The sequence below is a fragment of the Mus caroli genome, unplaced genomic scaffold, assembly GCF_978045245.1.
Source record: "Mus caroli unplaced genomic scaffold, Mus_caroli_1 scaffold_13, whole genome shotgun sequence".
In the NCBI taxonomy this organism is placed as follows: domain Eukaryota; kingdom Metazoa; phylum Chordata; class Mammalia; order Rodentia; family Muridae; genus Mus; species Mus caroli.
The window spans coordinates 89,026,310-89,049,824 of record NW_028227268.1 but is presented as its reverse complement, the minus strand read 5'-3'; the positions used below and the strand labels follow the sequence as shown (position 1 = coordinate 89,049,824).

The following is a 23,515-nucleotide window of genomic DNA, read 5'->3' as shown; positions in this document are numbered from 1 at the left end:
TATACTGAAACCATGACAGAATCTAGTTGAAAAGGTGACAAAGTTGTAAGATAATAAAGGCCTTATTTGTGGCAGTCAGGATGCACGGGACTGGCAGAAAGCAACGGATGACAAGATGTAGGTTTCCAGGGCACAGCCCAGGGATCTGACTTCCTCCAAGGAGTTTCTATCTCCATTTTTCAACACCTACCACAAATATCATCAACTTACCAATATGCTGGTGGATTTATTAAATCATTTGTGGTGGTTTGAATGAGAATGACCCCTATAGGCTTATATATTTGAGTGCTTGGTCCCCAGTTGATGGAAAGGTTTTGAAAGGATTAAGCAGTGTACTGGAGAAAAGGTATGTGACTGGGGAAAAGGCTTTGAGGTTTCAAAAGCCCCCATCATTCCCAGTCTCTCTCTCTCTCTCTCTCTCTCTCTCTCTCTCTCTCTCTCTCTCTCTCTCTCTCTCTCTCTCTCTCTCTCTCTCTCTCTCTCTCTCTCCTTCCCCTCCCTGCCTTGTGAGTGTACTATATACATATATAGGCTTGTTGACCTGTGCTGTAAGACCTATTATAAGAGGAAGTCTGGCCGGCTGGTGGTGGTGCATGCCTTTAATCCCAGCACTTGGGAGGCAGAGGCAGGCTGATTTCTGAGTTTGAAGCCAGCCTGGTCTACAAAGTGAGTTCCAGGACAGCCAGGGCTATACAGAGAAAACCTGCCTCCAAAAATATAAATAAATAAATAAATAAATAAATAAATAAATAAATATTTTTTAAAAAGCAGCCAAAAACCAAAAAAAAAAAAAAAAAAGGAAGTCTGAGCGGAACTTCCTACACAAAGAGGTCCCAGAAAATATGCTTTCAAAGACCTGAAAATTAGAAGTAATGATTCCCACAGGCTTTCCATTCAATTAATCTGTCTCAAGAGAGTGTGACTAATGAGAGGGGACACCATTAACACTACCAGAAGCTTTTGTGGCTCTGCTGGCTAGGAACAGATCGACATTCTCTTCTGCTTGGTGATGGCTGCTCACCTGAAAATGCTGAATGGTTCCTGCTTATAACAGGAATAATGTTCCTGTTATAACCATATAATAATGGTTCCTTGTGCTTATAACAGGAAAATTGTCCACAGAGATATTGTCTATACAAACACTTCAGGAACATCACATTGTTCTGCTGTGTTGATAGCATCTTGTCCAGTAACAGGGTAGCTGTGGCATGTCAGGTGCCACACATACCTATTGCTATTAAGGTTTTATGAGAATGGGCAGAGAGGCGCAGGAGTCACTGGCTCTATCTGGAATCTAGTCACTCAGAAGCACCCTATGGGGTAGGAAGTGGCACAACCTTTTGAAGGCTCACTGGGTACCAGTGGAGGGGAATATGTAACTGGGTAAAGCTCCAGGCTGCAGAAAATACTATAAATAATGGAGGCTCATAGACATAACATCTCCAACAACTCTGAAATCTAAAACCAACCAACCAACCAAACAAACAAACACCCACATCATGGGAAAAGAAATCCTTCTACCACTTCATCCAAAGACCTGTTTTGGTTTTTGTCAGGTTTGAGACCCTGACCTGTTTTAGTTTGCTATGAAGACTGTAACAATCACTGAAACCATAGTAGCTTAAAGAATAGACAGTTGTTATCTAAGTTCAGGGTGTCAGCATGGCTGAGTCCTTCTAAGACCCATGAGGAGAAATCTAGGCCATGCCTCTCTCTACCTGATGTGGCTTGCTTTCCTGGTAACTGTCATAATTCATCTTTATGTGATGTCTTCTTGTGTGTGTGCTCATATTTTCTCCTTTAATAGGAAAATCAGTAATATTGAGTGATCACTGATTTAATGACTCTGCTTCTAAAATGGTCACATCTTGAGGTATCAGGGTTTGTGACATTAGCATGTGATTTTTTAAAAAAGGGACACTGTCTTAGTTAGGGTTTAACTGCTGTGAACAGACACCATGACCAAGGCAACATTTATAAGGACAGCATTTACTTGTGGCTTGCTTACAGGTTCAGTCCATTATCATCAAGGTGGGAGCACGGCAGTTTCCAGGCAGGTATGAAGTGGAAGGAGTTGAGAGTTCTACATTCTTCATCTGAAGGCTGCTAGAAGACTGGCTTCCAGGAAGCTAGGACAAAGGTATTAAAGCCCATACCCACAATGGCACACCTATTCCAACAAGGTCATGCCTCCTAATAGTGCCATTCCCTGGGTCAAGCATATTCAAACCACCGCAAACACAAATCAACCTGGCATGGTTGCAGGGTAGGAAAGAGGAAAGACTTCAATTGCTGGACATGGTAGTGGTAAATTCCACACTGAATAGAACTGTGACTGCCACCCAGCCCCTGTGGCTTCCCATACCTGTAGTCCAAGAGTCCTGGGTGGCTGACAATGCAGAGACCTAGACTTTTATGATGCAATAGGCATGGAGAGGAGGGTGCTCAGAACTAGTAGGCTCTGTGGCCTGTTTCTGAGAACTCTCAAGCCCACTAAAGACAGTCAACAGGCAATAAAAGTAGCCCAAACCTATAAGGGCCGAGTAACTAAGGGCAAGGACCCTTTGGAGATGTGATATCTGGGTCACCCCGCTAGACAAACCATACAAACTGGGTAAGATGCCATCTTAGGTCAAGGAAACAGTAAATGGATGGTGCAGGAAGAAAACAACAAATGTTTGTTATAGTACTGATCCCTTGGCCATGACACTAAAGCTTGTATCTCAAATATTGCTTTCTGTTGATATGGGTCATAAATGGCCATAACCTTTGAGTGGAATGTGACTAATAAGACTTGATTAGAAAAATAAAGGAGCATGTGACCTACAAGAATAGGATGCAACAGGAGGGTTCTGAGGACCTTGACTGTGTCAGAGTATCATACCCGAACCCAACTCTGGTCTTCACAGGTGTTGTGGTTTCTGAGCTTCCAGCTGCCTGCTCTGCCCTGCTCTGCCCTGCTCTGCCCTGCTCTGCCCTGCTCTGTCCTGCTCTGTCCTGCTCTGTCTTGTTCTGCCCTGTTCTGCCCTGCTCTGCCCTGATCTGCCCCAGTGCCTAGTGCACTCAACTGCTTTTGAAGTAGCTCCTGTGCTCCTGCACAGGACCACCAGTCACTTGTTGGGGAGGTTGGATTTGCTCCTCCCATTTGATGCTTGGAAAGATGTTGGATTCCTTCAGTTTCTCCCCCCACTTTCTGACATGAGTCTGAAATTTGGAAGAAGGAATGCTGACTTCCATTCTATACTTCAAGACAATGCTAAGAATGGCCTTTAGGACAGGAACTTGGCACCCTAGATCATACTAAAGTGTGGAGGAATATTATCGGTGTCTTGAAGGCAGGGAGCTTAAAGGATGATTAGAGAACATTTCTAAGATTACCTAGACAGACTTGGAGTCAGGTCAACCTGGAGTTCATTTCCGTCCAGCTGATTTCAGCTATGTGGCCTTGAACAGTTCACTGAGTAGAAAGTGAACGAGTTGAGCAAATTGATCTCTTGGGGTCTGTCGTAGTTTGTATCTGGTATGTCCCACATAGATTCATGGTTTGAATAATTGACCCCCAGTTCATGGTGTTGTTTTGAATGTTGTAGAGAGTTTAGGAGGTCATTAGTGGTGGGACTTTGAAGGTTGCCTGTTTTCTATGTTTGATGTCTGGCTACCATGTCAACAGCTCCAAGCTACACCCCTGGGGTCATGCTTGCCTCATGGTCATGCTTTCCCCACCATAACAAACTGAAATCCCTCAGAAGCCGTGAGCCAAAACCAAGCCTTTCCTTTCTTACATTGTTTCCGAAGCTGCTTTGCTCACATCCATGCCCCACTTCCAAGCAAACCACCCTGTAGTCATTTCCTGTCGGAATTCTGAAGGTAGGGCATCTCCTAGACATTACTAGTTAGTTTTGGACAGACCTGGCCTACAAATTCAGAGGCATCTGGTGACCTAAGAGAAGTTGCATCAAATAGGACTCCCCTACTCTCATTGTATCATCAAAGACACCAGCACTGTAGGGGGCGATGTACCTATATGCATGGGCTGTGATATTAGCATCTGGAAGCAGGTGGTCAAGTATAAAAGTAAACTAACAGAGGTGGGTATGTCTCTCATTTGGTGACAAGGACACATTACAAACCCTCCAGGTCTGAAGTGGTTTGCATGTGTTTCTCCAAAGCTCATGCATTAGGAATCGAATCCTTAGCCTATATGGGGACATCAGACTTTTCCTGGTTATTAAGATTAAATGAGGTCATAAGAGTGGGGTCTCCACTGAGCGTTAGTGGCTTGATCAGAAGAGCTGCCCAACCTAGCATGCTTGTTTTGTCTCATCACGTGACTCTCCCTTCTAGGTCGTGGTGCAGCAGAAGGCCTCACTGGATCCCAAGCACGTGCCAACACTGCATTTCTGAACTCGCCTGCATCTTGAACTCTACGAAAGATGCTCCTTTTCTCTCTATAAATTTCTATGTAAGTACACTATAGCTGTCTTCAGACACTCCAGAAGAGGGCGCCAGATCTCATTGCGGATGGTTGTGAGCCACCATGTGGTTGCTGGGATTTGAACTCTGGACCTTCAGAAGAGCAGTCGGGTGCTCTTACCCACTGAGCCATCTCACCAGCCCTTCTCTCTATAAATTTCTAAGTCTCAGACATTCAGTAATGGTAGCAGTAAAGGAACTAACACTTTAGTTTTCAAACCAGATTTATTGATACCCTAGCATCTCCCTTGCAGGATTTATTTAAGAAAATGGCATGCAGAGTGAGTGCCAGGACAAGGTCAGCTGTAATGAAGTGACAACTAGTTGCCATTGTCTCTACTAGCATAGCTGTGCATGTTAGTGTATAGCCAAACCTATACTCCCTCCAGGGACAGACAGTCTTCAGAAGTGATTTAACACTTGAGTGCTATGTGAACAGGAATTTCAGTTTTTGCTCTGTATTTTATGGAAAAGAAACAGAGGTTGATGGTCCCTTTCAGACCCAGGAAGGAAATTCACAGGTATTGGCAATTTTTATGAAGACAGAACTTACGGATGTTATTATTATACGGCAGCCTGTTTAAAAACAGGGAAGTGATTGGAGGGACAGAACTTGCAGTTACAGTCATAAAAGCTGCCTCTGAGTCTGTGTTGTTACAGCCTCCCCAGGGAGAAGCAATTGATTCCTAAGGTCTACAATAGGCTCCTGTCTGTCTGGAGTCTCGGGGAATGGGGAATTGTTTTCATTTACTTGTTGAGATACCTTCCCTAGTTGTCATTGGAAGTGCTTCTGTTCGAAGGTAAAACACTGGGATTCCATTAGTTCACGATGATGGGGAAAAGCAGAAACTCCCATGGAGTTCAAACTTAGAACTTGAAGAGAAAATGAATGGAAAGAAATGTCAGGCAGGACAAAGGCCACGTGGTGCTGACATCTGCATGGGAAGCCATGAGGATGTGATCTCACCCTTAGGCTTTTCTGGGGTCCTCTACTCATGTTTTGAGATGAATTGTTGTGCAGTGGCTAGAGGCTTTTTGATCTCTGCTTCCTTTGGGAATCTAAAGCTGTCTGATTTCTGCCCAACCCCCCACAGCTACCATAGCAAGACAGACTTAGAGAGCTAGAGCAGAAAGTGGGCCTGAGACTTGGAGAAGGGGCATAGACACTAACCCTGGAGAGATTGGCATGATGAAGGTAATGAGGACTCAGGATGTCCTGGGCACTAAGGGGTGCTGGAGTATTAGCCGTGGGGAGGAGCTTAGCTTCCTGGGGAAGAGTTTAGCTTCCTGTCTGAGTTCTGGAACCAGTGTTCATATCCTAGTCTTAGATCACTTCTGCTTGTGCCTCAGTTTGTCCATCTGGGTAATAAGCATACCCAACTCTTAGGGTTACCTATTAAGCTTTAGGGACCCAGGAACTTAGCATCTAAGAATACCCACCCACCCCTAGTTCTGAACCCGACATTGCCATTCACTTGACTTTCATAAAAGCACAGCCTTATGCCCAGGTCCCTCTCTCCACAGCTCTGTTCTCTGGGGTGGGATAGGTTGAAGTGGTTCTTCGTTCCCTTCCTCTTCATTTGGTCTCATCCGAGAAACCTGACAATGGACATCGTCATGGTTTCACAGGTAGACATCTCTCTAAGACAGCTACCACTCCTGACCTGATGATAGAACTTAGAAGCTGAGCCATGAATCCATCAGCCCTCAGACCTCTCCTTTCCAACACTGCTTGGAGGTTTCAGTCGAGTAACAGGCTGGATGTGAAAGTCTCTCCTGTCAGGCTGTAAGAGGAAAATCCTGGGTGGGCTTTCTCAGTATCCTAATACCCCAGGATCTGGCTCCAAAGACACCAGAGTCTTCTACACACATGTGTATATTTTTTGGTCATGGGTATGTGCTCTGTGGAGTGTATCCAGGGATCCAAAGACACCAGAGAAGATTCTTGAGTTTGCCTGAGCAAGGAGAGAAACCATGGCATTGAGATGAGCCAACATAAGCCTTTCATACTGCTATAGTCCCCTGGGCTGCCTCCCATCCTGGGATCTTTCTCCTCAGTCCTTCAATAAGAGACTCAGCAACAAGGTTTGTTAGACCTAGTGGGGAAACCCCCACCCCATTCCCGATTCGGCGTGCACCCAAAAAATCACGAAGGACCATCTCTTGCTGTAATTACATGAGGACGTTTAATTACGGAGCTCCGGTCCGACATGCATCTCACACAGGAGATAACGGATGCCGGCCCCGAGGCTCGAAAGCTAGGAGTTTTTATGGAGTAAGGGGCTTAGGGGTGTGGAATTCAGCATAGCGACACACTATTGGCTTATTCAAACATTAACAGAAGGATTACAGAGCAACAGGACTTTGTTCCTGTGGGCTGGGGGCTTATCTTGTTCACATAGCAACCAGTTGACGTATGACTTTACCCGGCGTCAAGGGGCAATAGACAGAGGGGGAGGTTCCGGCCAAATGGGGACTCAAACAAGATAGCCTTGCCTGCTTCCTTGAATTCTTTTTATCTTCACAGTTAAGATGTTCTTAGGAATGCCTTAACAACAGCCCTGCCCTGGCAGGCCTGGGGGCTGTTCGCTTTGTTCTCAGTCCCAGGCCTGGGCAGTGGGCTCTTAAACAACTCACAATTTACAATATTTTACCTTCCTTCAGGTTCATTTGAGCTATGGGTCATTTTTAATGTCGGTAAGAAAGCAGCAGTCTGGAGGTGATGGAGTAGCAAGGGGCTTATTAGAAAAAAAATGTAAAAGTACAAAAATGTTAAGCAAAAATAGAACATTTAAATCAGTTCGTTTAAGTGCTGACACTTAGGAATGAAACAGAAGACAGCTCCTCCTAGCTGTGACATTCGTCCCTTGGATGCTGGGGAGAACATTTATCGGGCACTTGCTGGCTCCTTGGGGTCCAAGAATCCATGGTGGGGCTTCTTTGTTTGTTGAGTCATTCATCACTGTTGTAGTGGCCACAGGAGATGCGAGGCTAGTCATCACTTGAGTTCTGGGGGCCCCTTGAGATCATCTGTCTCTTTTAAAGCCTTGTCTCCTTGTGGAACTCCAAGGTCATACTCATGCATTCCCGCAGTGCTTGACTCAGCAGTGCCTCACATGTTGGTGGACAGGAAGTCTGGGATCTGCTTGCTTTCTTCACTCGACTTGCTAGCCAGCTTTGTGGGAAGATACGCAAACAGGTCAGCAAGATGGGATTGGTACATGCAGCATCAGGGAGCACCCTAGACCCCACAGCCTCGACCTATGCCTAAAGACAAGGGATTGGGAATTGCGATGACCTTGGGTTTTGTCAGAAAGCCGATTTGGGGAAGTTTGCTAGCTGTGTGAATTCTGCACATAGCTTAACTAACTCTGTGAGTCTAGCAAAAACCATCCTGTAACAGGAAAGGATCAAACAGTATAATGATGGGGAAGTGCTTAGCGTGGTGCCTGACTCACTCATGCAGCCTCTCAGGCAACCTGTGATTTTTTTATAGTATCTCTGCCCTGATTCATGGCACCTGGAGGATCCGAAGTGCGTCCGTACCTTCTTGATCCCAGATGAGGACCGACAGGGGAACAACAGGAGGTGGGACTTCAAGAGTCAGTAATTCAAAACCAACTTTTAATTTGAAGGATTTTTATTTTTATTTTTTTTTTGTAATGTAGGTAGAATAGGAAAGTGCTTTGCCATCCTTCCCCTTCCACCCCCCCCCCCAAAAAAAAAGGTTCTGTTGGCTTCTGAAGATAGCTGGCTGCTGGGGCTCAGAGAGGAGCTCCAAAGGAGACCTTAAGTCAGAGCTAGTCACCTACTGGCTCTCAGGTCCCAGAAGCCCCCACTTCACCAGATCTGTGGTCAGTCTTGCTCACAGGAGTTACTCAACGCTCCAAGGAGCACTGCATGGTGGGCGTGGCTAGACAGTTGCCCTCGCCTTAGGATCCCTAGCCACACCCCTCAGGGAGTAGCACATACCCACAGGCAAAAAATATAAACAAGTGTGTGGACCCTCTGGATTTTTCCTTCAGTTGCCCTTCCCCCTCCCCCAGCATTTCCTGTCTCTCCAGCCATTGGCATGCTCACCATGGTCTTGAAGAATTGATTGACTTTCTTCTTTTTCAGGGTCTTCTTGTCACCATCTGAGACTTGGAAGAAGGTCTGACTCAGGCGGGGAGATGTGTTGGCCTCATCCAACCCAGGCACGCCTGCCACGGAGAGTGTGAGGGCTAGAAGGGACCCGGATGTGAGTGAGTGGGTACAGGAAAGAGGTAGGTCCCGGAGGACAGGATGGGTATCTTAAGTCTCGGGCTGTTCTTTGGGTGGTCCTGTCTCCTGACCCTTTGCAAAGCCTTGTCCAAATGTATTGGGATGGAAAGGGGGATGCGAAAGGGAGGGCCTGGGGCCACTGGGGCTGAGGTCTTCAGTGTGCTAAGTCTGACCTTAGCCTCCCACTGACTTCTTGGTCTGTATGGGAGCCTGACATTCAGTGTACTGCTTTGAATGTCTGCAATGAGGATGGTGGCATTTTCCACATCGTGGGTGGGTGCCATGGGGTAGTGGCAGGAGCTTGGCCCTGCTAGGCTACTCTAGCAGAAGCAGCTGTCTTTACTGTCATGCACTGTTCAGCCTCAAGGGGGCAGCACCAGAACTGCCTTGTTCTATTCTGCCCAGAGCCTGGAATCTGCTGCCTGCAAATGCAGGGATTCATGATAGAGAGTGGTCCCAGAGGAACGGCAGACTTCCCCTTCACTAGAACTTGATCACATGGCCTCCCTAATGGGGGATGTTGAGAAGGTGCAGAAGCCATGGATTTCTGGTTCCAGACATCCAGCCTGCCTTGCCCTAGACAAGGAGTTCTCATCCTTCCTCTCCCTGACAGCCTGGCAACCCACCCTACCCCTTCCCCCAGGTGGGTAGTGGGCAATACATACCGGGGATGGTGGGCATGGACTGGCTGGCAAAACTCATCTGAGAGAGGATAGACACCCTGGCAGGGATGGCTGCATGCTCTGAGAGGTTGGTGTCACTCATGAATTCTTGCTTTCTAGAAAGCTAGATGATATAACACACAAAGACACACACACACACACACACACACACACATAAATATAAATAAATAAATCAGACCATAAGGGCTTAGCATAAGGCAAATATCACTCCTCAAAGGTCAGGGGAAAGTACTTAAAGTGTCATCTATGGGCCTGGCAGCATAGTCAGTCTATTTGTTCAGCTTTTTACCATTCCGTGTCAGTCTGCCTAATATGTCTGTATAGGTTGCATATTATAGAACACTAGGAGTGTTCGGGAGGGTCCGTTCTGTTAGACTGTCAGGTGAATGGTGCTCTGTAGAGTCCTGGAGCATAGAATATGTGCCTATCTTTCAGAGGCCCACTAGGAAGTTTATGGGTTTTTTTTTTCCTTCACCAGAAGGCATCAGCTGGCCCTGCCCTTTCATGCAGCCTCACCCCTGCTGTGCTCACTCCCTTGCCAGTCTGCAGCAGGCTTTCAATAAAACTTTGCATTGAGCTCAGGGCTGTATGATGCCAAATCTCTTCATTAGTAATTATTAATGTTGAATTTCTTTTTGAGCAAAAGGCATACTCTGTAGATAAGGCTGCTCTGAAACTCACTGTGTATCATAGGCTGTCCTCCAACTCATCACAACCCTCTGGCCTCAGCCCCCTTTCCAAACATCGATTGTATAATTTTAATATATATAACAATATATGGTTGTGTTTTATTCAATATATACATCATATTTACAAATAATTATATATTATATTATATATATACATATATATGCATATACATATGCATGCATATATGTGTGTGTATATATACATATATATATATATATATATATATATATATATATATATATATGGGTCAAGGTGGCTGCTTTCCCCTGCACCAGTTGTTCAAGCACTAGAGTCTGATGGCTTGGGTTCAAATCCTACTTGTGGAGTGTGAGTGTACCCAGGACCTCATATTGGGCAGCTTCCTTCCTTTAAGACCCACTGTAGTGTGGGAGCAAGGCTCCAGTCCACCCACTCAGGAGACCTGGGCTGCCTGGCATAATGTTCTGAAGAGCTGGGGAGAGCCTGGCACCTCTGCTCACCCGCTTCAGGTCTGACTCCGTTGCTGCCTTCTCGTCTGCAAACACCACGCTGCTCCTCTTGGTCCTTTTCTTGGACCGCCGCAGCTTGACCTCTGGCAGAGTGCTCCCTGGGGAGATGGGCTCCTCCTCCATTTTGGGAGTCTTGGGTGGGGCTGACTCTAGGTCAAAACTGGAGGGCAGGGGAGGAGCAGTGGAGATTGTAGTTAGATCCTGATAGGGACACAGAAGACCTTCGTGCCAACTGAGCTATCACGGCACTGCTGGGGCCTGATCAGTTATCTTGATAGCAAATTGAGTTGTTTGTCCAAAGACATTCAAAATGAAGATTAGAATGATCACATGACTAAAATCAAGAGACATGGCAATGAGGTGAAACTGGTTAGAGTGTAGACCTGGGTTCAAATCCAGGCACTGCTGCATTTTAGCTGAATGGCCTTGATCAGTCTCTCAACTTCCCTGAGCTACCACTTGCCCAGTAAGAGGGGAACAGTGGTCCTGGTGCCTGAGCGGTGGGCACACGGTATATAGGTATATGATGAATTTGGTAGGGGAAGATGGTGGTGGTGTGGGAGGGACATGTTACTATGGGAGCGATGTGGGAAGCACTGAACCCCTATTAGAGGAAAAACCATTTACAATGCAGGCCGGGAGAGGGATGATGGCTACATCAACGGGCAAGAAGTCCAGCGGCAGTGGCAGTAGCAGGTCGGGAGGGGATGTGGGTGGGTGGTGGCTGCAGTTAGGTCTGGGTTCTTGGGAAAGCCATCAGCCTGTTTCTGCTGTCTAGGCTGCTTTAAAAAATGGCACCAGTCAAGGCAACATGCTGCGTGAATCCAAGATTTTCCTGAGGTCCCTGCTGGGGAAAGGCTTTAAAGTGAATGGGAAGGAAGCCTGGTAGCTCCAGGAAAAGACTTACCTTTCTGCGGGGACTTTGCTGGGAGTGCTGCAGTCAGAATGCATGGAGGCTAGAGAGATGACGGACATCTGCCTATAGGAACGCAGCATGGACCTGGGGCGGCCCACTCTCCTGTCGTCGAAGTCAGGCTGCAGGTAGAAGAACAGTGGTGAGCATCCAGGGCTTTGCCACCTGAGCCCCCTCCTCTGTGGACAGAGGGCATCAGTGCAAAGCTCCCGGTCAGCAAGACCACAGGGCTGCAGGATAGACATCAGCAGCCTCAACCCCGGGGGAAGGATCACTAGTCCTTAAGTTTCCCCATAGAGACAGCATCTCTATTATTCAGTGGCCTCATGAGCCATCTTTATGCTAATGAGAGGGCTTGAGTAGGGCTGGCCTGTGCCAGAGAGACCAACCCTATCATTACAGGGATGAGACTTTGAGTCACATATTATCAACACAACCTCCAGAGAGGAGACAAGGAACAGAGATGAATCTCCAGCCCGGGGCTAATGATTCACTCAATCATGGCTGAGTTGTGAAAGCTTTGGAAAGATTCTCCACACTTAAGCTCTAGTGAGCTCCCTGGTAGGTAATCGCATGCCAATAAGCCAGAGGATGATGTGTCCTGACAACATGGAAGTGTCCTGTTTGGGATCCTCTACTGCCTGCCCTCTGTGCCCTTCACCTAGCTGCTCTGGATTCTTCATCTGAAAGCTTCTGCACAGAAGATCCTCAGAGGATGAGCCTGCATCCTGATAAGCCTGCTGTTAAGTTGAAAGTGTAATCTGAAGATGCATGAAATCTACCCGGACTGCCAAGCACCCTGGCTGGCAACACCACACCATATACTGCTGCACTCTGGCTGCTCACCCCACAGGCAGCCTTTTCACCCATGGCTGTGAGTTTCGTGTAGGTAAAAGTGTTGCTATCTGCCTATATCAATCACTTGATATATATCAACTGTATTTATAGAAGGCCAAGCACATATTAGATGCTTCACTAATGTAGCCTTTACAATTGTACAGTCCCTTGGGTAAGTGGTAGGTCCATAGGTCCAATTCTAACTGGTTTGCCTTTAGGAGTGATTTTTGAGAGACTAGGCATACAGGAAGGTTCCCCCATTGCCAGCCCCTTTAAGCTCTTATTCCCACAATCCTCCCTGTTTGCAGTCACAGGGACCACTCATACCATCTCTCGGACACCATACTCCTTTTCCACCTTCATTTTCAGGTTCTTGAAGCACTCCTCCATCCGGTCATGGAAGGGGCGCAGGTTGTCTGACACCCTTTTCTCGTGGATCTTAATCCCAGCTCCCAGGAAAGGGATCTGAAGAGAGAGGTGGCAAGCCATGGGACTCAGCTTAGGGACTATCTCAGGAGCTCAAGTCGACTTAACTCTTCCTGGAAAGCCTTCAGGTGCTCAGAGACCCACACGGTCCCTGGGACAGCGGTAGCCTTAGAATTTATCGTCAAGGGAAACAATGACCCTACTGCTCTAGTTTCCCTGGATTGAGGGTGTCCCGGCCGGGCATTAGAAACCACAGACATGGGGAAATCTGAGTCCTCAAAAAAAAAAAAAAAAAAAAAAAAAGAACCCTGCAAAGTGTCAAGAGTTCAGAGAACAGAAAGGCGGACTCTCCAGGGCTCTGCCTCACAGTCTTGTTTAAGAAGTATTCAGGAGTATAAAAGTGAAATTATGAAGATAAGAAGCCATGGCAAGAGGGAAGAGCGAGACGGGAAGCGAGGCCACAGCCCGTCTTACACCGTGGGGCCCAATTATACTTTCCATGGCTGCTAAGGGTATGCTGGTATCCGAAAGTTCTTTTATTAGTAGAGGGTTTCTAGAAAGTGCTGCCACATCCCAGGAAGATGTGAGATGTGGGAAGAATGGAAAGGAGAGGCACAGTTTGTCTTATCCACAAAAGAGGTCAGAGCACAGAACCTCAGAGACCTAGAAGGGGAGGAACAGAGCCGCAGGGCTCACGGCTACAATGAAAGTTTGAGAAACTCAATTGCATGGCCCTCTGGTAAAATAACTAAGTCAGCCAGGGTAGGGGATAGAATCCTTTTAGAGAAACAAACATCTCTACCATTTCTGTCTCCTTCTCTTAGCTTTCTTGAGAGAAGAGAGGTGCAGGGAGACACACACTCTGCAGTGAGATGTGCGCTCGGCTGTGAATATGCCCAGTGCATGGGCAGGAGGAAGGTAGCCGGAGGCTGGAACTGACCTCCAAGAGCAGAGGAGGGAGGTGGTGGTTAGAAGAGGCCATCCTGCCTCTAGGAATGAAGGAGGCACTGGGGGTAGAGGCAAGGCTGTCCCAGGAAAGCTGAGAGCCAGTTCCTTGCCCGAGGTGCCCGTTGTTTCAACTTGCACCTAGCTATAATGCGCTTCTACTTTCTCAAGAAGCAGGGACTTGTCCTATAAAACAATTAGATCCTGAAACCTGGGACTCAGGGGTACCATACCCAAGGGCAGGAGGAGGAGCAGCTGTCACCAGACTGAAAAAAAAAGGACGATAAAAAGTGGCTTATGGGTAGGGAGATGCCCACTGCATGATGCCCAGATAGCCCAGTATAGGAACCAAACTCATCTTCCCGTTAAACACTCGGAAGAATCTGCTTGCAGAGAATGTAAGTGTCCCATGTAGGTGTGTAGTTCAAACACGTGGGTCATTCAGTTGCCAGGCAATGATGCCACCTTGCTGACAGAGCCTTCTCTCTCGCATGCTGATTTCCAATTAGCTTCACTAGAAATTAGGAGGAATCTGCAGGGGTCACCAGGCACCGGAGGAAACTCACCCAGAGGGGACAGGACCAAAATTAACAGGCAAGATTGAGAACATGGGAACAAAGGGGCAGATGAACGTGGAGAAAACCTATAGAAAGCTTAAGGTGTTAGGTTAAAGATAGTACCAAAGGAGTCTTCCATAAAGATAATATGGTAGGATTTAAAATGGAAAGCGTGTATAGATTTAGTGTTACACTTTAGGTAAGGAAGAAAATTGGTCAGCTTAGCATCAATCTCAAGGTATTAAGGGGGAGGAAGGGGTAACAGTAGATGCTCAGTGACACATGAGCAGGCCAACCAGACTAAGAGAAGCCATCAAAGACCTATGGGCGTTAAACTACTGATCAGCTAGACTTTAACACCCACAGAACACTCCACCAGAGCATTGGAATACACATTTTCCTTTCTGAGCATGCCACTCCTTTACAATAGACGTTTCGCTAAATCCCATGGGCTTCAGCACATTGTACTTCAGTTTTCATTGGGTTCAAGGGATTGTCTTCATATCGTCAATGATCCATCATTCATTTAAAAATGCATTATTCAGTATCCATCTATGCGTATAACTTCTGAGGCTTACCACACTATGTATTTTGGTGTTTATCCCACTGTGATCAGAAAGGATAACATAATATGGTTGTGGTATTTTTAAAGTTAACTTTTGTCATATGTGAGTGTGGATGCGTGTGTTTAAGTGAGAATGGAGAGGAATTTAGATTCTCTCAGGTCTGCTGGCAGACAGGGAAGCTGCTATGGGCACTTTGGAAAACTATTTCTTATGTCCAGCATGATGGAACACAAATTAACCAGCAATTCTACTACCTCCACCTCAAGGGAATGGAATGTATACACACACTTAACTACAGGAGGATGGGTCGATAAGTGGAGATACTATTTGTATGCTCTATACTTTCAAGGCAAAATTTAGAGAAAGTCAAATCTCTGATATGTGCTGTAACCTAGTGAATTTTAAGGATATATAAAAGAAGCTGGATACATAATAGGGTGTAGTGTATATTTTATTTAATGATGTTGATAAATGAACCTTTGCTGACAGAAATTTAGCAATAGATACTAAAGCTACATTTTCTCTTGTGTTAAGACCAAGGATTTCCAGGTCTGAACACACCCAAAAAATATACAGGCAAGAGCCCCAACTAAGTTGAAACTAAACTAATGAGCACAAAACTTAATACACTGGGTATCATTGCATGATCAATCTGTATAGACTTCTAGACGGCATGGAAAAATGATAGCAAGGTCCAACAAAATGAGCAAACTTCACAAGCCTAGCTGACACAGGGATCTGTCTGTCACTAGCCTAGCCGACACAGAGATCTGTCCATGGTGGTTCCAATTATATGTAGGTCAGCAGGAATCCAGGGCAAACTATGATGCCTACGAAGGCATGCTTGGGAGTGGAGCTCTTGTAAAATGCTAGGAAATAATTCCTATAATAGTAGGAAAGTGGTCAGCCTAGCTGAGGGCTGGTAATGACTACAGGGTTACATAGGTGGCCTGAGGGGCACCAGAAATAGCCTGTCACGTCTAGGTATGTGTGGTGGTGATGGAGTCATGTCCAGAGATGCTTGGTACTAAACCAAAGAACCATATTTTTGTGTGCACTTTCCTATATGTAATGTTTCACAACAGAAAGCTTGAGAGAATAATATACCGTAGACATTGTCCCATGCAATCAAATCTTTACAAAGAACCTCCAGAAAGGTCCCAGTCTTGAAACCTACAGATTCTGATACAAATGGCATATTGGAAACTTCAGCTTTCTCTGATTTGGTAAAAGTTCCCATTTCCCTTTAAAGTCTACAGTTGTTGAGTCTTTAGAAAAATCCCAACGTGAGTGTAGCTTTGCAAAACAAAACAAAGAGTTTAGCTCTAATGGTCAGGGTCAGGTTTGCCCATCTGTATTGCTGTGTTACCTGGCACAGTGCCTGGGACACAGTGTGGGCTCACTAAACAAGGGCTTTGAGAGTGGATGGAAGAGAAACATACAAGCTGATCTACTGAGTGTAATGACAAGAATGCCACAGTACCTACACAGCAGGACTGCACTATCTGAACGACCGTGGTGCCATATTTAGAGATCCTGGGTAGAGTAGGAGACGGGCATGGTTCAGGGCAATTTCCTCTGGGATGAAATGGCCTCTGTAACCTGTGGCCTTGGGAGCCATAGGCCATGCTATAGAAGAGGTAGACACTAGGGGGTGCTGCCAAAATGTGCTCACAGCCTAAGAGGCAGTGGCATCTAATGCAAGCTGCTTTCAGTGGAGCCCTTCTAATCAGGTCCGACACTTGGGGAGAATGTTCTTAGAAGTGGTAGCCTGAGACAACTGCTCTGCAAGGCTAAGCCCTATACTCAGAAGGCAGTGGATTCTGCACAGGGAACTAATCAGTTGAGAATAGGATCCTCACAGCTTCCAGTCAGCAGCATAAAGTCAATGTGTGAGACCTGGTAGTCCTCCCTGGGTGCCCCAGATGTATCCAGGGAACTGATCCATTCAGCCCGCCTTCTTGCTTCTCTGATTGGCCAGCAAGGGAAGTGCCATTATTTGAGTATTAAAAAGATACAGATGGTCCCAGAAAGATGGAGACACTTGAGGAATATTTAAGTTTCATGGGTGGCACAGAGTGGGAAGCAGAGAGAAAATTCCAGACACACCTAATGCATTCAGGGAGAGCATGTCTGCAGTGCTCGCTCAGCGTTTCGTTTTTAAAGTCCCACTTTGCATAAATTGGCAGAGGCAGGGAAGGACCTGAATTAGGAATACTTATTTTAAGAAAAGAGTCGGCACCCAACACTTCTCAGTCCCTGATTTCCCTGGAGTAACCAAACTCCCTACCAAGGAAACTGCGCCTCTCTTTGCATGGTGACTGGCAAGGAGTGGGGAGCAGGGATGGGCAGCCTGCAACTCCTGGCCCCAGGCTTCTGCTCACTCCTTACCATCTTACCCCTCCTAGGTCCAAGGGTGTGCCATCTGCAAAGAGCCCAGCCCAGCACATGTCTGCGGAGACTGTCAAAGGGCTAAAAGCAGGAAGGATCTGGTTCTTTGAAAGTTCCTAAAGGAGGGATCCAGCAGATTGTTTCTTCTTTGGAAAGGGGTTGGGAGGAATAAAAGAGAAAGGGAGAGCAAAGAAAAGGCAGAGAGAGGGGAGGAAGAAATGAGGGTGTAGGAGGCAGAGAGAGGCAAATGACAGAGAGGAGAGAAGCAAAGAGCTTCTAAGAGCGGCAGACAGATACACAGAAGGAGGTGGGGAAGAAAGGTGGGCAAGAAGAAGACAGCAAGATGGGATACAGAGGCAGATAAATAACAGCTCCTCAGGCTGGAATCTGGCCGAGCTAGGCAGATGTGGACCCTTTGACCGTGAGCCAGCCCAACAAAGACCTCAATTATCTGCAGAACCTGATATCCATCTGCACACTATCTGCAACAAACTGGGTCAGCCTCACATAGAAGGGGGTGGTGGCAGAGGGGGCAAGCCTTCTATTGTCTGATTGGTGCAAGCTGGTGGTGGCTGTGTGTGTGTGTGGGGGGGTGTTTTTCATTTGAATCCCCACTGTGAAAAGCTACTGCCTGAATTTAACATCAAAGAAAGCAATCTCAACCACCTTTAACACTGCATCTATTGCTGCCAGCACTAGGCATCACTCAGGGGTAAGGTGCCCTGAATATGTGTCCCCATGAGCCAGCTCAGGTGTCACCCAGCATCAGAAGAGGATGGAGGTGAGGAGCAGAAGGTCATATGGAGTCAGCTCAGGCCAGGTGAGCAGAGGGAAGGGAGAGGGCCTGGATGGATGTTCCCATGCCCAGTGAGGCCTTACCTGCCATGCAATCAGGTCCTTGAGATGGCTCAGTTTGTCCTGGTCCTCTGGGTGCTCCCTGCTATACTCTTCAGTGAAGAAGGCCTGGGATGGGGGTGGGAGGCAGGTGGGGACTTAGGATATTTTGTTTATCAGGTGGGACACATGGTCTCTGGCATTGAGAGAAAACTTGATGTGAGAGAAGCTTCGAGGACTCAGGCATTGGGGTGAACCTTGCTGTAGCTGATGTTGCTACAGTTTTTTACTGGAGGCTGCAGAGATATCAGCACCCACTGGAAAGAGCCTGCAGACTCCAAGGAAGTTCTGCTACCATGGGGTGCCAAGACCGGCAGCAGCTCCCGTGGAAACTGTTCTGAACTGGGAACTTGACATACATTCTCTAGTCCTGGCTGGGTTTTACTGAACCAGAATTCAGGGGGCTTGAGTCAGATGGAGGTTTAGAACAGGGATACCTGTGTTACGGAGCTTGGGAAGGATCCTCAGGTGCAGGGGATCACCGCTGGAGGAAGAGAGCTGAGGGAGGAACTTCTCCTGGTGCTTGTTCAAGCCTGCCTCCCAGTCTCCCTCTGGGCTCCTCCACTTCTCCCTTCCCCTCTCTTCACAGTCCCCCATCTGTATCATATGACTACTCTGAAGGCTACGCCAAGGGTGACCACAGATGTGTTTGGGTAGCCACAAGGATGGGCGATGGCTATCACTAACTCTGAACTGGTGCACACTGGGCTGTTCTTGCCTTTGCACCAAATGACAAAGCACAGAGAATGAATGCACAGTGAGGTTCTGTAGAAAGAGTTGTTCATTCCTCATTCAGGCTCTGGGAGTTGGAAGTTAGCTCAGGACTTTTTATTCTAAGTCATGCTAGTCCTTATTGGCATACTGCCATTACAATAGGGGCTCCTACTATGACTCATATAGCTGGTGTTATTTCCCTTTGACCACCTACACCAGGAGGGTCAAATATATAATCTTGGGCCCAAATATAATCTTGGGCTTCCTAAAGGGACCCTGTGACTTTCATATCTAGATTGTGCCTAGGCCTAGGGAGTTGGGCTCCCAGATTTTCACATGTTTAGATTCTGAGTTTTTTGTTCTTTCTCTGAATCTGTGTCGCTGTTATTTCAAAACCTCTGTAGAAGAGATGGGTTTACCAGATGTCATGGCTTGTGGTTTGTAGTCATCTCTGAGCTATTTCTTGACAGAGATTCCTGGAGGTGCCAGAGGAATGGAGACCCTTGGCAAATTGCTTCTTCTTCATCCAAGTGTGGAGTCAGGGTGGGAAGGGAACTGGAACTCAGGTTGAAACCTGATGTCCAATCAAGCTAATTGTCCATCTGGGATCAAGCAAGGATGGGCATGGGGAATAAGCTCCAAGGTCCCTCACCTTCTCATACTTGGCGAAGCCTCCCATGACAGCAGGGTCCACGATCCCATTGAGGAGCATGGAGAGAGGGTTGATGGGGAGGCTTTCATCACTCTGGTACTGGTTTATCATCATCAGGATCTTCTCATTGGTTGTGGACATAGTCTCGATGGCATTCTCCAGAGGACTAATTGTGGTCTGTTGAAAACAAGATTGGCAGGAGAGCCTTAGCAGGTGGCCTGAGAGACCGACTGAATCAGAATCATTGGTATTGATTTCACTAGGGTAGGAACTCAAAGGTAGCCCCTGCTCTCCAGGCTGCAGCAGGATCTGAGGGTAATGAGTCAGCTCTGGGGGCTGTCTGCTGGCCAAGGACAGGCTGGCTGGCTGGCTTTCTACTTAGAGGAAAAGGATTTCTCTGGGGAAATACAGGCAGGAAGTGGCCAGCTCTGCTAGAACTTCAGAGGGTGAATATGCCCAGGTAGGTTTCTCTCCCAGTTAACGGGGTAAAACACACATCAAACCAACTCATCACATACTGGTTGGAAGCTATTGTGCATGCTACTGGCAAGAGAAATCAAGAGAGCTTGCTCTAGGAGCACCCAGCTCGGCACACAACAGGCCCTGAGACCACAAGTTCAAGGGAAGATGAAATGGCAGAGAACTCTTCCTCCATACATCTTAGAAATCAAGATAAACAGTGGCATTAATGACAACAGACAAACATCGAAGTTTGCAGAAGCTTATGGTCCAGAGTCAAAACTAAACTAGAGACCAGCAAACATCTCTGCAATGGGGCCAGAGAGTAAATATTTTAGATTGGCAGGCCAGATGGGCTCAGCTGCACCAACCCCACTCTGTTACTGTCAGGCAGAAACAGCAGCCAAGAAAACTTGACAGGAAAGTGTGGTTGTTCCAAACAGTCTTCACAAAAGCAGAAGCAGGCAGGAAGGCAGACCATAGACCCCAGTTTACTGACCACAACCTGGTACAATGAACAGTGTGCTAAGTCTCAGCTCTGTGGTTATCTACCCATGTGATACAGGGCCAAGTGTCCTCACCCTTGTGAGCCCCAGTTGACTTGCTGGTAAGACTAGAGTAAAAAAGCCTACCTCAGAAACCTACTGGGAAGGGTTGTCATTAATGTGTATGAATGTTAGGATAGAAAGTAGCAGTTATTCTGAAATGGGAAGATCACCAGTGGGAAAGGATGGGAGGGAAGAGACAAGAAATCAGAGAAACTTGCATGGAGGAAGGGAGCTAAATTTATCATGTCTATCATGATGGTGATGTTGTACCTGCCTCATTGGCTATGTTGTGAAGATTAATTGAGACAATACAATATCTGACACTGCACAGCTCTTGAGAAATGCCCCCACTACTTGTACCTGCCACATGTATGAGAGGAGCAGTCAGACTCTGTAGCCACACTCTGAAGTTATTTCTATAAGTATTGATCTAATACAGCTTCCCCAACCGTTTCTCTGAGTGTTGCTTTCAGTGATTATGGTGGTCTGAATGAGAATGGCCCCCAGAGGCTCCTACATTTGAATACTCAGTCCTCAGTTGGTGGAACTGTTTGGGAAGGATTAGGGGGTGTGGCCTTGGAGGAGTCATGCTTTCAGAAGTCCACATCATTCCTAGCCAGATCTTTCTCTCTGCCTCCAACTTGAGGGTCAGGATGTAAACTCTTAGCTACACCATGCCTGCTTGCTTCTATGTTCCCACTATAGTGGTCACAAGGGCCTAACCTTCTGAAACCATGAACCCCAATAAATACTTTCCTTATAAGTTGCTTTGGTCATGGTGTCTTTTCACAGCAATAGAAAAGTAACTAACACAGAGATGGAAGCCTATGCAGTGAGAAGGTCTGGGAGCAGATTTCCTGTCACTACCATTATCTTTCTGTCACCCATAGCATTAGTCAGTGTCATGCTACTATAACTAAATACAGGTGCCAATTTTCTTATGAGAAAGAAAGGTTTATTTTGCTCATGATTCTAGAGGACAGAGTTTGAGATCAGGCAGTTCCTTGGGTTGGACCTCAGGTAAAGGCAGTTAAAAGTTCATAGTACCTACTAACAGCATTATTTGGGGGACAAATATTTCACATTCAGACTTTTGGGGAATATCTATATCCATCTGATTCAAATTATGTTGAATTTGAATTCATTACTCAAATTATAATGCCCACACCTGCATACATACAGGCACATTGACTCACATACACAAACACTTAGAGTATGAATTGGAATAGAACACTGCCTGACCTATTGCATAACATTGAGACCCATGTTCAAGTTTGTGTCCTGCATGCAAGCCAACTCTGGAGAGCTTTACAAGGCTGAGGTGCAGAATGAATTCTAAGGAAAACCTACCCCTCAGCTGAATTGTGTAGCACTTCACTTGAATGCTGACAACAGACTGGACATGTCTGGAAGACAGCACCTTTGAAGTTAAGTCCTGAGAGAAATGGTAAAGCTTACTGGCTGGCTTGCCTGTGCACTTCTGAGACTATTTCTGCATCTGAAAACCTGACTTCTCATTATAGCTGCCAGGAACAAAGACTGAATGAGGAAGAGCTTTGGCTCTCCACAGATGGGCATTTGAGAAGGGAAGGAACATAGCTGTGAGTGGAACTTGGGTGCTGCACTTGGAGGAAGGCATGGGTGTCAGCTGCTGATAGCAGAAATTAAAATCAAAGCCATCACAAACATTCATCAAAAGCCAGGCAACAGAGATGGCTCCATTTAAAGTCATCTCAGATGCCAGTCCGTGCATGTGCTCAAGGACATGTGAAGCAATGCTCTGTGGTAGTTTGAGTAAAATGACCCCCCCATAAGCTCAGGCTTTGGATTAGTTGGTCCCAGTTGGTGGCACTCTTTTGGAAAGTGGTTCAGACTCTCTGAGGAAAGTATGTCACTGGGAGTGGGATTTGAGAGCTTTTAGCCTTGCCCTCCTTCTGGTCCGTTCTCTCTGCTTCCTTCAATTCACATGTCCAAGGACAGTAGGTATCGGAGTTGGAGAGGGAAACTAAGCTGTTCTTGGTTGCAAAGGTTAACGTCCATCACAAGTACATCAGACTATGTCGCTAAGCCTGCCATTAACTGGCTCTTGGGACTTCATTAGTCCCATCAGATCTCTGGCATCTTTGCTGAGCTGACCTTCAGTTTCTATGGGCAGGCAAAATAACTTAGGTCCAACTCGCTGTGAAGAAACAGTTAATTCCTAAGGCAAAAATGCCATGGGAACCAGCATGAAGGTGAGTGGGAAGGGGTAGTGACTTCCGTTTCTGGCAAGCCAGTGTCCTTTCCAGTTGCTCTAGCACCTCCCATTTATGTCATCTGCTTGGGTCAACTCAGGAGTCCTGTGAGCTGCATGGGGCAGTCATCAGTAACTAACATCAATTTGACAGTTCAATCTTACCAATGGCCTCAGCTTCTCATACAAAATAGTACACTGGACAGGGATCAAGAAAGAATCTGAAGATTACCAGGCCATGCTGGCCTGCAGGGATCTGTCACTCAGCAAGCACTGAGTAGGACTCCCCCAATGTCAACTCAGTAGGGGGAGAGCTGGCTGCTTGCATTTGCTTCAGCGTCTGCCAGTCACTAATAGCCTAATGTGACATTTTATTTACTTTATCTTACGGGGCTTGGGAGAGATTTGAGTTTATAGCTCTGGGATCCAATGATTTTTGGCATCTGTTGCAGCTCTGAGATTCCACACTTTGTAGTTCCTAATTTGTAAACTGAGATGAAGATATGCATAATGATCCTTCAATAGCACACTGTCGTCCCAGGGCCTAGCCGAATGTTCATTCTCCTTCCTACATTAGGGCTGAGGACAAGGGAGAGTCCCTAACAAATAGGCAAGCCTTTTTCTGAAACTCCAACCTAAAATACTCCTCTAGACACACAGTGATGGCATGATAGTTTCTATATGCTTGACCCAAGAAGTGGCACTGTTAGAAGGTATGGCCCTGTCAGAGTAGGTGTGCCATTGTGGGTGTGGGCTCTAAGAACCTCATCCTAGATGATTCTG

At 46.6% G+C, this 23,515-nt stretch overlaps 1 protein-coding gene across 1 annotated transcript in view; it reads right to left on the bottom strand.

The window, feature by feature from the left end:
* Window positions 1–6,636: 6,636 nt before the first annotated feature.
* The window catches only part of Dock2 (dedicator of cytokinesis 2), a 444,551-nt gene continuing 427,672 nt past the window's right edge, over window positions 6,637–23,515 (bottom strand). The window contains exons 45-52 of the mRNA XM_021175778.3: window positions 19,493–19,669; window positions 18,112–18,195; window positions 12,675–12,812; window positions 11,505–11,632; window positions 10,589–10,757; window positions 9,402–9,522; window positions 8,554–8,696; window positions 6,637–7,648 (exon numbers count right to left, since the gene is read on the bottom strand). Coding sequence (XP_021031437.1) covers window positions 7,586–7,648; window positions 8,554–8,696; window positions 9,402–9,522; window positions 10,589–10,757; window positions 11,505–11,632; window positions 12,675–12,812; window positions 18,112–18,195; window positions 19,493–19,669 — 1,023 coding nt within the window. The 3' untranslated portion in view covers window positions 6,637–7,585. The remainder of the gene's footprint in view (window positions 7,649–8,553; window positions 8,697–9,401; window positions 9,523–10,588; window positions 10,758–11,504; window positions 11,633–12,674; window positions 12,813–18,111; window positions 18,196–19,492; window positions 19,670–23,515) is intronic.